This window comes from Coregonus clupeaformis, chromosome 15 (assembly GCF_020615455.1).
Source record: "Coregonus clupeaformis isolate EN_2021a chromosome 15, ASM2061545v1, whole genome shotgun sequence".
Lineage (NCBI taxonomy): Eukaryota > Metazoa > Chordata > Actinopteri > Salmoniformes > Salmonidae > Coregonus > Coregonus clupeaformis.
In genome coordinates, this window is record NC_059206.1 from 4,799,281 (window position 1) to 4,814,015 (window position 14,735).

Here is a 14,735-nt window from a genome sequence, read left to right on the forward strand (position 1 = left end):
GCCGAACTGCGCATTGACGTCTCAAACCCCAACCCCCGGCCTGGTCGGTCTCGCAAACGTTGCCAGACGTCTCGCGATGTTGTGCTTCTGGGTTTAGAAACTCTGTGCTGGTACTTAGCTAGCTACATTATTTGAATGTTTACGTGACTGTTTCTCTGCGTTGGTAGCAGATAATAAGCAAAAATGAGCAACGAAGCGGTCTTTGAAACAATTGAAGAGGTCAATAAGCATATCTCACACGTCGAAGAGTCAACCTGTGTGAAATATATTTCTTACCGTGTGGACAAGCGCTTCAATGACCAAGGTAAGCTAGCTAGCAAGCTATAGAGCGTCACAGACAGCCAGATATTGTACCGGATGTATAAATGTGAAGCATCCGGTTGGTGTTTCCACTCACTACCAAACATGGTGATGAGAGGAAGCCCAGTGGCCGGCAGTGGAAGAACATGGAGCGAGATTGATTTTGGTCAACGTTCTGCTAATTTTCTCATTGATTAAACATTTGATCTCCAGACAGTTTTCAAAACTATAATCTGTAACAAACAGAGTGGACTGCGTTTTGTAGACCCCATTTGCCAAAGTTTTATAAAATGACATTGTTTAGAAGGAGTGCAAGGGCGAATTGAGTTATGGCACAAGCGCACTTCACAGAGTAGTCGTTCCCTAACGGAAATATGCAAATAAATGTTAGAACGCGCCAATAGGATAGCACTAGCTCGTGCTTGGCTCCGCCCACCTCCTTGCTTGTTCTGCTCACTATGATTCATTTGCTCCTATTGGAAACAATCTTGGGTTAATTATAAAAAATCTTTGAGTGTTGCAAACTTGCATTGATCAAGCTACAGACAGTGCAAACAATCACCAGAGTGACTGGCTATATTTTAGCCCTTCTATACTATTTAGCTACCTACATTGATTGATTATTATTCTTACATAGCTAGTGATGTATATTCTGCAAACTACTGGGATGTATTCATTAGTCAGAAACAGTTTACTCCAAACATAAAATGTTTTGCAACAAAAACAAGAGTTTATTTTGGACAAATTCAGGTAGGTCCCGCCCCATTCCGTTTGCTCTGTTTGCTTCTATTTGGTACCTAGACAGTAAATGGTTTCCGTTGCAAAACGTTTTGCAACAGACAAAACGTTTTGCAGCAGAATCCGACTAACGAATACACCCCTGGACTCATGGCTCTTTCAATGTGTTCTGCAAAACAGGTTGGAAACCACAGGACCACAAGAACAGGCTATACTGGGAATGGAAGTACGGCAAGGGTACTCCCTGTATCCCCTTTGACGGCGTGCCCTTCGTGTTCATCGGACACAAGCTGATGGGATGCCACCGGGGCCGGGCAAAGTGTGGAATCAAGAAGAGGCAGGAACTTGAGGATCAAAGGGTGCTAATATCTATGATATTCTGAAACAGCTTTGAAGTGTTCCATGTAAATTATTAGGATGTATTGTGCATCTGAACCTGGAGCAAATTCATTACGACACACCATAGCAAATCTTTTCAAAACATTGTGCAATGGAAAACGGAAAATAGCTTTTCTTATTGGAGTTCAGGTTGTCCCACCCTATTTCAGGAAATGTTCTTCCATATAGTGCCTAATCAAATCAGATTTTATTGGTCGCATACACATATTTAGCAGACGTAATTGCAGGTGTAGCGAAATGCTTGTGTTCCTAGCTCCAACAGTGCAGTAATATCTAACAATTCATAACAATACGCACAAATCTAAAAGTAAAAGAATGGAATTAAGAAATATATAAATATTAGGACAAGCAATGTCGGAGTCCAGAGTGTGTGTGTATGTATGTGTGTGTGTGTGTGTGTATATATATATATATATATATATATATATATATACACACACTACCAGTCAAAAGTTTGGACACGCCTACTCATTCAAGGGTTTTTCTTAATTTTTACTATTTTTTACATTGTAGAATAATAGCGAAGACTTCAAAACTATTGAATAACACATATGGAATCATGTAGTAACCAAAAAATAGCCACCCTTTGCCTTGATGACAGCTTTGCACACTATTGGCATTCTCTCAACCAGCTTCATGAAGTTGTCACCTGGAATGCATTTCAATTAACAGGTGTGCCTTCTTAAAAGTTAATTTGTGGAATTTCTTTCCTTCTAAATACGTTTGAGCCAATCAGGTGTGTTGGGACAAGGTAGGTTGGGTATACAGAAGAAAACCCTATTTGGTAAAAGACCAAGTCCATATTATGGCAAGAAAAGCTCAAATAGGCAAAGAGAAACGACAGTCCATCATTACTTTAAGACATGAAGGTCAGTCAATCTGGAAAATGTCAAGAACTTTGAACGTTTCTTCAAGTGCAGTCGCAAAAACCATCAAGCGCTATGATGAAACTGGCTCTCATAAGTACCGCCACAGGAATGGAAGACCCAGAGTTACCTCTGCTGTAGAGGATACGTTCATTAGAGTTATCAGCCTCAGAAATTGCAGCCCAAATAAATGCTTCACAGAGTTCAAGTAACAGACATGTCTCAATATCAACTGTTCAGAGGAGACTGTGAATCAGGCCTTCATGGTCGAATTGCTACAAAGAAACCACTACTAAAGGACACCAATAGGAAGAAGAGACTTGCTTGGGACAAGAAACACGATCAATGGACATTAGACCAGTGGAAATGTGTCCTTTGGTCTGGAGTCCAAATGTGAGATTTTTGGTTCTAACCGCCGTGTCTTTGTGAGACGCAGTGTGGGTGAACGGATGATCTCCGCATGTGTAGTTCCCACCGTAAAGTATGGAGGAGGAGGTGTTATGGTGTGGGGGTGCTTTGCTGGTGACACTGTCTGTGATCTATTTAGAATTCAAGGCACACTTAACCAGCATGGCTACCACAGCATTCTGCAGCAATACGCCATCCCATCTAGTTTGGGCTTAGTGGGACTATCATTTGTTTTTCAACAAGACAATGACATGACACACCTCCAGGCTTCTTCTTTTACCAAGAAGGAGAGTGATGGAGTGCTGCATCAGATGACCTGGCCTCTACAATCCCCTGACCTCAACCCAATTGAGATGGTTTGGGATGAGTCAGCTGTCATCAAGGCAAAGGTTAACTATTAGAGGAATCTCAAATATAAAATATATTTTGATTTGTTTAACACATTTTTGGTTACTACATGATTCATATGTGTTATTTCATAGTTGTAATGTCTTCACTATTATTCTACAATGTAGAAAATAGTAAAAATAAAGAAAAACCCTTGAATGAGTAGGTGTTTCCAAACTTTTGACTGGCACTGTATATACAGTGCATTCGGAAAGTATTCAGACCCCTTCCCTTTTTCTACATTTTGTTACGTTACAGCCTTATTCTAAAATGGATTAAATAAAAAAAATGTCCTCATCAGTCTACACACAATACCCCATAATGACAAAGCAAAAACAGGTTTTTAGACATTTTTGCAAATGTATTACAAATAAAAAACAGAAATACCTTATTTACATAAGTATTCAGACCCTTAGCTATGAGACTCGAAATTGAGCTCAGGTGCATCCTGTTTCCATTGCTCATCCTTGATGTTTCTACAACTTGATTGGAGTCCACCTGTGGTAAATTCAATTAATTGGACATGATTTGGAAAGACACACACGTCTATATAAGGTCCCAAAGTTGACAGTGCATGTCAGAGCAAAAACCAAGCCATCGGGTCGAAGGAATTGTCCGTAGAGTTCCGAGACAGGATTGTTTCGACGCACAGATCTGGGGAAGGGTACTAAAAAATGTCTGCAGCATTGAAGGTCCCCAAGAACACGGTGGCCTCCATTATTCTTAAATGGAAGAAGTTTGGAACCACCAAGACTCTTCGTAGAGCTAGCCACCCGGCCAAACTGAGCAATCGGGAGAGAAGGGCCTTGGTCAGGGAGGTGACCAAGAACCCGATGGTCACTCTGACAGAGCTCCAGAGTTCCTCTGCGGAGATGGGAGAACCTTCCAGAAGGACAACCATCTCTACAGCACTCCACCAATCAGGCCTTTATGGTAGAGTGGCCAGACGGAAGCCACTCCTCAGTAAAAGGCACATGACAGCCCGCTTGGTGTTTGCCAAAAAAGCACCTAAAGGACTCTCAGACCATGAGAAACAAGATTATCTGGTCTGATGACACCAATATTGAACTCTTTGTCCTGAATGCCAACCGTCACGTCTAGAGGAAACCTGGCACCATCCCTACGGTGAAGCATGGTGGTGGCAGCACCATGTTGTGGGGATGTTTTTCATCGGCAGGGACTGGGAGACTAGTCAGGATTGAGGGAAAGATGAATGGAGCAAAGTACAGAGAGATCCTTGATAAAAACCTGCTCCAGAGCGCTCAGGACCTCAGACTGGGGTGAAGGTTCACCTTCCAACAGGACAACGACCCTAAGCACACAGCCAAGACAACGCAGGAGTGGCTTCGGGACAAGTCTCTGAATGTCCTTGAGTTGCCCAGCCAGAGCCCAGACTTGAACCCGATCAAACATCACTGGAGAGACCTGAAAATACCTGTGCAGCAATGCTCACCATCCAACCTGACAGAGCTTGAGGATCTGCAGAGAAGAATGGGTGAAACTCCCCAAATACAGGTGTGCCAAGCTTGTAGCGTCATACCCAAGAAGACTTGAGGCTGTAATCGCTGCCAGAGGTGCTTTTTGCACTTTTGGCATATTTATGCAGTTTGGCCGGGCGGCCAGGTCTAGGAAGAGTCTTGGTGGTTCCAAACCTCTTTCATTTAAAAATTATGGAGGCCACAGTGTTCTTGGGGACCGTCAATGCTGCAGACCATTTTTGGTACCCTTCCCCAGATCTGTGCGTTGACACAATCCTGTCTCAGACCTCTACGGACAATTCCTTCGACCTCATGGCTTTCACTCTGACATGCACTGTCAACTGTGGGACCTAATATAGACAGGTGTGTGCCTTTCCAAATCATGTCCAATCAATTGAATTTACCACAGGTGGACTCCAAAAAAGTTGTAGAAACATCTCAAGGATGATAAATGGAAACAGGATGCACCTGAGCTCAATTTCTAGTCTCATAGCGAAGGGTCTGAATACTTATGTAAATAAAGTATTTCTGTTTTTTATTTTTAATACATTTGCTAAAATTTCTAAACCTATTTTCGCTTTATCATTATGTTGTATTGTGTGGATTGATGAGGAATAAGGCTGTAACATACACAAAATCAGAAGGGGATCAAATACTTTTTTCCCTCACTGTATGTGTGTGTATATATATATATGTGTGTATGTGATGTATGGACATTATGGACAGTATGTGGATAGAATATTTAGTATATCTGTAGAATACGTAGGATAGAATAGTGTGTATATATACAGCAAAAGTTGAATAGGATGGCATTGACTAGAACACAGTAGAATACAGTATATACAGCACCAGTCAGAAGTTTGGACACACCTACTCATTCAAATTTTTTCTTCTTTATTTTTACTATTTTCTACATTGTAGAATAATAGTGAAGACATCAAAACTATGAATTAACACAAATGGAATCATGTAGTAATCAAAAAAGTGTTAAACATATATTTGAGGTTCTTCAAAGTAGCCACCCTTTGACTTGATGAACAGCTTTGCACACTCTTGGCATTCTCTCAACCAACTTCACTTGGAATGCTTTTCCAACAGCCTTGAAGGAGTTCCCACATATGCTGAGCACTTGTTGGCTGCTTTTCCTTCACTCTGCGGTCCGACTCATCCCAAACCATCTCAATTTGGTTGAGGTCGGGGGATTGTGGAGGCCAGGTCATCTGATGCAGCACTCCATCACTCTCCTTCTTGGTAAAATAGCCCTTACACAGCCTGGAGGTGTGTTAGGTCATTGTCCTGTTGAAAAACAAATGATAGTCCCACTAAGCCCAAACCAGATGGGATGGCGTATCGCTGCAGAATGCTGTGGTAGCCATGCTGGTTAAGTGTGACTTGAATTCTAAATAAATCACAGACAGTGTCACCAGCAAAGCACCCCCACACCATAACACCTCCTCCTCCATGCTTTACGGTGGGAACAACACATGCGGATATCTTCCGTTCACCCACACTGCGTCTCACAAAGACACGGCGGTTAGAACCAAAAATCTCTAATTTGGACTCCAGACCAAAGGACACAATTCCACCGGTCTAATATCAAGTTATTGTGTTTCTTGGCCCAAGGAAGTCTCTTCTTCTTATTGGTGTCCTTTAGTAGTGGTTTCTTTGCCTGATTCACACAGTCCCCTCTGAACAGTTAATGTTGAGATGAGTCTGTGACTTGAACTCTGTGAAGCATTTATTTGGGCTGCAATTTCTGAGGCTGGTAACTAATGAACTTATCCTCTGCAGCAGAGGTAACTCCGGGTCTTCCGTTCCTGTAGCGGTCGTCATGAGAGCCAGTTTCATCATAGTGCTTGATGGTTTTTGCGACTGCACTTGAAGAAACTTTCAAAGTTCTTGAAATGTTCTGTACTGACTGACCTTCATGTCTTAAAGTAATGATGGACTGTTGTTTCTCTTTGCTTATTTGAGCTGTTCTTGCCATAATATGGACTTGGTCTTTTACCAAATAGTGCTATCTTCTGTATACCCCCCCTACCTTGTCACAACACAACTGATTGGCTCAAATGCATTAAGAAGGAAATAAATTCCACAAATTAACAGGCACACCTGTTAATTGAAATGCATTCCAGGTGACTACCTCATGGAGCTGGTTGAGAGAATACCAAGCGTGTGCAAAGCTGTCATCAAGGCAAAGGGTGGCTATTTGAAGAATCTAAAATCTAAAATATATTTTAATTTGTTTAACACTTTTTTGGTCAGTACATGATTCCATATGTGTTATTTCATAGTTTTGATGTCTTCACTATTATTCCACAATGTAAAAAATAGTAAAAATTAAGAAAAACCCTTGAATGAGTAGGTGTGTCCAAACTTTTGACTGGTAGTGCACAGTCGTGGTCAAAAGTTTTGAGAATGACACAAGTATTGGTCTTCACAAAGTTCGCTGCTTCAGTGTTATGATATATTTTTGTCAGATGTTACTATGGTATACTGAAGTATAATTACAAGCATTCCATAAGTGTCAAAGGCTTTTATTGACAATTACATGAAGTTTATGCAAAGAGTCAATATTTGCAGTGTTGACCCTTCTTTTTCAAGACCTCTGCAATCCGCCCTGGCATGCTGTCAATTAACTTCTGGGCCACATCCTGACTGATGGCAGCCCATTCTTGCATAATCAATGCTTGGAGTTTGTCAGAATTTGTGGGTTTTTGTTTGTCCACCCGCCTCTTGAGGATCGACCACAAGTTCTCAATGGGATTAAGGTATGGGGAGTTTCCTGGCCATGGACCCAAAATGTCGATGTTTTGTTCCCCGAGCCACTTAGTTATCACTTTTGCCTTATGGCAAGGTGCTCCATCATGCTGGAAAAGGCATTGGTTGTCAGCAAACTGTTCTTGGATGGTTGGGAGAAGTTGCTCTCGGAGGATGTGTTGGTACCATTCTTTATTCATGGCTGTGTTCCTAGGCAAAATTGTGAGTGAGCCCACTCCCTTGGCTGAGAAGCAACCCCACACATGAATGGTCTCAGGATGCTTTACTGTTGGCATGACACAGGACTGATGGTAGAGCTCACCTTGTCTTCTCCGGACAAGGTGTTTTCCGGATGCCCCAAACAATCGGAAAGGGGATTCATCAGAGAAAATGACTTTACCCCAGTCCTCAGCAGTCCAATCCCTGTACCTTTTGCAGAATATCAGTCTGTCCCTGATGTTTTTCCTGGAGAGAAGTGGCTTCTTTGCTGCCCTTCTAGACACCAGGCCATCCTCCAAAAATATTTGCCTCACTGTGCGTGCAGATGCACTCACACCTGCCTGCTGCCATTCCTGAGCAAGCTCTGCACTGGTGGTGCCCCGATCCCGCAGCTGAATCAACTTTAGGAGACGGTCCTGGCACTTGCTGGACTTTCATGGGCGCCCTGACGCCTTCTTCACAACAATTGAACCTCTCTCCTTGAAGTTCTTGATGATCCGATAAATGGTTGATTTAGGTGCAATATCCTTGCCTGTGAAACCCTTTTTGTGCAAAGCAATGATGACGGCACGCGTTTCTTTGCAGGTAACCATGGTTAACAGAGGAAGAACAATGATTTCAAGCACCACCCTCCTTTTAAAGCTTCCAGTCTGTTATTCTAACTCAATCAGCATGACAGAGTGATCTCCAGCTTTGTCCTCGTCAACACTCTCACCTGTGTTAACGAGAGAATCACTGACATGATGGCAGCTGGTCCTTTTGTGGCAGGGCTGAAATGCAGTGGAAACGTTTTTTGGGGATTAAGTTCATTTTCTTGGCAAAGAGGGACTTTGCAATTAATTGCAATTCATCTGATCACTCTTCATGACATTCTGGAGTATATGCAAATTGCCATCATCAAAACAGCAGACTTTGTGTAAATTAGTATTTGTGTCATTCTCAAAACTTTTGACCACAAATAAGTAAAAACTGTATGTAAACATTATTAGTGACCAGTGATTCCATGTCTATGTGTATAGGGCAGCAGCCTCTAAGGTGCAGGGTTGAGTAACCGGGTGGTAGCCGGCTAGTGACATTGACTAAGTTCAGGGCAGGGTGCTGGGTGGAGGCCGGCTAGTGATGGCTATTTAACAGTCTGATGGCCTTGAAATTGAAGCTGGGATTCAGTCTCTCGGTCCCAGCTTTGATGCACCTGTACTGACCTCGCCTTCTGGATGATCGTGGGGTGAACAGTCCGTGGCTCGGGTGGTTGATGTCGGGTGGTTGATGTCCTTGATGATAATGAATACGACCCTGGTTTCATCAATGCTTCTAGGTAGTTGTGGGGTTCACAACCAATCTCAACAATTATATTCTTACCTGCCACTCATTTTGGTCTTTCAGGCAAAAGATGGCAAGGAAAAAAGAAACCTGTTGCTGAAAACCAAGAAGGTAGCATGTCCTGCTGTGTTCACAATCAGCCGCATTGTCAAGTTCCCTGGATTCAAGGTACCGGTGAAATAATGTGTGTATATGTTTATTATGTTACACCAGTGATCACGCACCTCAGACTAGTACACTTAATTCTATCTCTGTGTGTGTGTGTGTGTGTGTGTGTGTGTGCGCACTCGTGCCACACTGCATCAGTTGGAGAAGGACACATCACGGTTGAGGAGGGTCATGTCTATTTCCATCAAACAAGCTCTCCAGACAGACCCAGCCTCGGTGCAGTGGAAGATACAGTATTTCCTCAAAATACCCAGTGTCACTGACCACAAGGGCCATCCAATTGGCAAGGTATTACTATACTATTACCATGGGATATATTGCATTGGACTCTCTTTAGGCTACAAATCAAGTATCTGTAAGCCTTTATGTCCGTTCGGTACACAGATGTAATAAAACCTTAATCTCTTAAAATTCCCTGAAGAATACAAGTATCTAACCCTGTAACAGTGGTTAGGGTTATTTTCTCCCTACTTAACAAACGCCACTCTCTCCTCGCTCCCTCAGGGTGCAGATCAGGTGGACGACAGGGTCAAAGGTTACATCCGAGCGTTGGTGCAGCAGGGGGTGAGGAAGGTGAAGGAGGTAAAGAACCAGATGGTCCAGTACGTGCGGACGGAGCTGTTCCGAGACACGACCCCGCCGCCGCTGAGGCGCTTCTTCCCCACAGAGAAAACCATCCATGCCGTCATGGCTCAGGTCATCGCGGAGGAACACTACAGCAAAATAGACCTGGTCAACCTGCTGGTGAGAAGGCTGCGCTGTGCTCCATCTACAGTCGTGGTCAAAAGTTTTGAGAATGACACAAGTATTGGTCTTCACAAAGTTTGGAGTATATGCAAATTGCCATCATAAAAATTGAGGCAGCAGACTTTGTGAAAATTAATATTTGTGTCATTCTCAAAACTTTTGACCACGACTGTATCCCACATGTTCAGCAGATATTTGGATTGTCTTCTTAGATAAGACCTTTGGGGCTTGTGGTGTTAGCTGTATGTTTCAATGCAATTTACGAATATTTGGGATTGTTTAAGGCCATGGAAATATCACTGGTGTAGTTTAGAATAAGACAGTGACATGCTATAGCAAAAGTCAAGGTTCACTTCCATATATAAAGCTCACGTTGGAGCAAAAAGGAGTTTGGTTAGCACTTAAATAGTTGAAAGGATGCAGAAGTTGCACCTCAGCTATTAACCATGTACAGCTATTATGATTACCAGCTCTGTGACCCTAACATGACCCCAACTTTGGTTTTACTCTGTCTCCCCCCTTAGACCCTGGCAGAGAATTGGAAGGCGGAAGCTCCTAGAATCAACTTCCTACTTAGGGTCCAATCAGAGAGCGAGAACCTGTTGCTGTGCTACCAGACAGACTGGCAGCGGCGGCTGCTCCGGCAGTATGGCAAGGAGGTGTGCTTCCTGGACGCGGCCTACAAGAGGACGCGCTTCCCCCTGCCACTCTTCTTCCTGTGCGTGCGCACCAATGTGAGCGTGGCGCCCGTGGGCCTGTTCGTGGTGCAGTCGAGGAGCGCCGAAGCCTTGGGGGAGGCGCTGGGGGTGTTCAGGCAGTGGAACCGGGGCTGGAGCCCAGCCTACATCCTCACTGAACACTGCCCTGTGGAGATGAAGGCGGTGGAGGCCGCATTCACAGGTGAACAGTGGTGAGGTTTTAATGTTAGCTATGAGGTGGGAAAAGCAAGTTAGCTCCATAATGTGCTCTCAACACGGTTGGCTTTGAAAAGACTTGTTGGTCAAGAAAAGGTTTAAACTGTTACAGTCTTTTAAGTACTAGAGGATGATGGGGTTAGAGTTAGCTAATTATGGACTATTTCACATTCCAATCTCAGGTGCTCAGGCAGTCTTCAGCGATCACCTGCGGGAGAGGACCTGGACCAAGTGGCTGAGCAACCGGTCCCGAGCCATCACCAACCAGGAGGGGATCTTTGATATGATGAAGGCCATCGCTGGAGCCCTTACCAGAGAGCAACACCAGGGGGCAGTAGAACGACTACAGCAGAGCCCCATCTGGCTGGAGAAGAGACAACTCTTTAAGAACTGGTTCACTAACAAGTGGCTGTCAGAGGAGAAGGTTTGTAGTGCACATGTCAATTAATGACATCACAGGGGCAATAGGGTCAGGTCCTGGACCTGCTCTGTCTTCACCTGCGTATTAATGAAGGTCAGAGTGGTTAGACGGAAAGCAGATCTCAGACCTGTGCTTAGAGGTGCTTTCATCCTGAAGCAGACAGCATGTTTAAACCATATATACTGTATGTAGACAGTAGTCTGTAGCAGTAACAAGTGTGTTATGTTTTTGCTAGCTATTTAGTCATTTAGCGGACGCTCTTATCCAGAGCGACTTACAGTTAGTGAGTGCATACATTTTTTCATACAGCTATATCCATGATACGGTATCTAGCTATAGATCCATAATATGCTAGCTATAGGTCCATAATGTGCATCCTAGTCTAATGATGGTGCATACAGAGGTTAGTGACATGCTGCTGTTTTTGTTCATTCAGAGATGGGCGAACGCTGTGAGGGTTGATATTGTCAACTTTGTGTCTGTGGTGAACGGAGGTCTGGAGATGCAGAGCGACTTTTTCACACATAACAACATGAAGGTCCATAAAAAAGACACCCTGAGCCAAATGCTGCAGTTTGTTGTTGATGACTACTTCCCACCGATGCACCAAAGGTAAGTCCGTTTTAGAATAGGATTCACTGTCATTTAGAATGGTATTCGCTGTCAAAAGTGGTCTTCTGTTGAGATATCTGCAAAATGAATGGAAGATAAGCACCATATAATTTCCAGATTTGCGGTGCTCATCTTTTCCATTCATTTGGGGTTAAGATGTGTTGCTTGTTCTGCACAACCAATGGCATAGGATCTTGACATTAGACTACTTTTTAAAACTTTTATTTAGGAGTGTAATGCCCCTTTAATGTAAGTGTTATGATGTTTGGTCAATCTAAAAACCTGCTACACTCCCTGAACCTGCAGGTACATAGACCTCAACAGCCAGTCCTCCGGCGAGTACAGCCTCAACCCCACTGCGCCTCCGTTCCTGTGGCATCGCCCTTGGGGTGTGGTGGCCCTGGTGATGGACAACATGTCTGCCGCCCTGCAAGACTCCGACATTGTGGTGGAGCAGGCCAGTGACGCCGCCAACGGCACCTTTCGGGTGAAGAGTGGGGCAGAGAGCACGGCGGGGCAGTCAGGGCGGTCCTACACGGTCAGCTTCGGTTCAGAGGCCACCTGGCCCTCCTGTGAGTGTGAGGTGTGGAGGGACCAGCGCCTGCCCTGTGAACACTTCTGTCACGTCTTCAGGTCTGAGCCTAACTGGACCTGGGAGCACCTCTGTCCCAAATACAGGGACCACCCTCTGCTCACTCTGCATTCACACACCACAACGGAGGAGGAGATAGAGGAAGCCCTCAATGGTCTAATGCATCTCTCCCCAGCTTCCCCAGTCTCTCTTCAGTGGGATGGGCCTGAAGAAACAGTGCCACTGGTGCAAACTCCTCAAACTCCACAGTTACAACTGCATAGCATACAAACACAGTGGGTGGCCCCACAGGCTTCACAGGGTCCGCGGGAGAGGGAGGAACTGCAGAGGGAGGAACTGCAGAGGGAGTGTGTGGCCAAACTCAAATCCATCATGGAGAATGTGAGCGGGATCAACAACATTGACCACCTACAGGAGCTCAGGCAGAAACTGGACGTTCTCCAGGCTCAGAGTGAGACCATGTTGGATCAGAAGGACGCTGGCGTCAAAACAGTGCCCACCCCCAAGGGCAAGAGAAAGAGGGCAGGGGTGGAGATTATCGTGGCCATGCCAAAACGCATCAAAGTGCTCTCCCAGATTGATGTAGAAAATGTTCAGAAATAGCTTTTTTCCAAAGAGGGAAAATAATCTATCAGGTTGTCGCTCTTATTTCTTGGGAGAAGTACGAAGAACTCTTTGTTAGGATGTCGTCACGTTGTATCCAGTTCTGGGAAGCATTTGGCTGCTTGTTCACAAGGGTTAGCTTGATGTACGGCGCTGCGCAGGTTCACAAACCTTTCCATAAATTAATAAATCCAGACAGTCCAGACTATTTAGAAATTAGCCAAGTATCTCAACTCCACGCTGATTTCATCTGCGGAGTTGAGTGGAGACTAGAGTTTTTGGAGTGAATCTCCCAACTCCTTCGAGTTGCTGTACAATCAATACTTCAAAATTGTACATTCTTAAACCCTTACCATGTACCTAATTTTGTCCTCTGTTGCTTTCTTTATTTGCTGAAATCCATACCCTTTTAATAAAAAGTTAATCAAATACAACCACCGACTGTTTCCTCGTTTAAATTCAATTGGCACATTTGCGCTGAGTTGCCATGTTAGAGCAACAGCCAGTGGCATCATGTCCATAGGGCGCACAAAAACATGTGACCCCTCAGATTTTTCCTTTATTTTTTATTTTTTGGGGGATATTAAATTAAAAAACGGAACTTCAGTTTTAAGCCCACGTTTTATCATAATTATTTATAAAAAGATCTGTCAGTGTTATTTTGCATCGGGAGCAGACTGAATGGACCAGGCAAAGAGTACCCCCCTCCCCCATTCTACCTAGTAAGTGGTTGCTTCCAAGGTGCACAAAGCTAAGAGATGCCTAGGCAGGACACAAGATACTCTAGCGCGTGCAGTATCATCAGTAGAGGAGGAAAGAGAGTATAGAGCAGTGGAGGACGACCCCCTCTCAGAAGTTCAAGGCTGACCGCGGTACTGCAAGCATTGTTAGCAGAAAATAGGATCCCCCATTATACTTCGTGGTGAGTCATTGTGTAAATAAAAAAAATTGAAGACATTCATGGTACCAATAATTGCTTCTAATACACCAGATGTACCCTGGTCGGCCTTCAACTTGAGTCACTCAATGTGAAGGGGCAGCACTGAGCTAGCCTGCAACGTCACATCCTGGAGTAGTTCAAACTGTGCATGTTATCAAATACAGTACAGTATGAAGATAAGCAGAAACTGCTTCTCCAATACAAATCCCCGATAACGCTTGTAGACGATGTCATGGCAACGTTGGCTAACTAAGCTCATGCGCAGAAACAGTCATCGGGTCTAACGGTCGTGCAGGCCGTGAAATCAAAGGCACTCCTTCCATGTAAAGTGTTTTTGGACGAAAATGTTAATGTATGCCGTTTGTCATTTTCACGAGGTTGCAGTAATAACTTGTTCAACTACTTAAGATATTGGCTCGAATCTAGGTTGAGCCTTTACATTTCGAGAAAATTAACAACTAATGAATAATTTTTCACTTCACTCACATTACAGAGTTTCTAGACCCGGCCTGGTCTGCTTGGTCTGTTTTGCAAGTCTGGGGATGTTGCGCCACTGGGTTTAGAAACTCTGTAATGTTATGTCTCCATGAGACACCATTTTAACCGACTTAATTTGGCTTCAATGTGCTATTGAGTCTTCACATAGGAATGAATGGTGTCACGTGATCGATGGCTTTGTCCATTCATATATACAGTCATTGGTGTAGAGCAGGGGTCCAGAATTACAGTACCAGTCAAAAGTTTGGACACACCTACTCATTCAAGGGTTTTTCTTTATTTTTACTATTTTCTACATTGTAGAATAATAGTGACGACATCGAAACTATGAAATAACACATATGGAATCATGTTGTAACCAAAAA

General features: G+C 43.9%; 1 protein-coding gene across 1 annotated transcript; it reads left to right on the forward strand.

The window, feature by feature from the left end:
- Positions 1 to 13,366, forward strand: LOC121582089. Its single transcript, XM_041897640.2, has 9 exons — positions 1 to 304; positions 1,219 to 1,397; positions 8,939 to 9,043; positions 9,182 to 9,331; positions 9,548 to 9,787; positions 10,315 to 10,690; positions 10,887 to 11,128; positions 11,562 to 11,737; positions 12,044 to 13,366. Exons 1-9 carry the CDS (start codon positions 184 to 186, stop codon positions 12,930 to 12,932), a joined length of 2,478 nt encoding a protein of 825 aa, XP_041753574.1. The 5' UTR covers positions 1 to 183; the 3' UTR covers positions 12,933 to 13,366.
- The last annotated feature ends 1,369 nt before the right edge of the window (positions 13,367 to 14,735 follow it).

Bases quoted from the DNA above. Each gene is read 5' to 3' on its own strand.
- LOC121582089 (XM_041897640.2), top strand. From the start codon at position 184: ATGAGCAACGAAGCGGTCTTTGAAACAATTGAAGAGGTCAATAAGCAT. The intron at 1,398-8,938 runs GTGCTAATATCT...TTGGTCTTTCAG, and splicing joins AGGAACTTGAGGATCAAAGG to GCAAAAGATGGCAAGGAAAA. The intron at 9,044-9,181 runs GTACCGGTGAAA...ACACTGCATCAG, and splicing joins TCAAGTTCCCTGGATTCAAG to TTGGAGAAGGACACATCACG.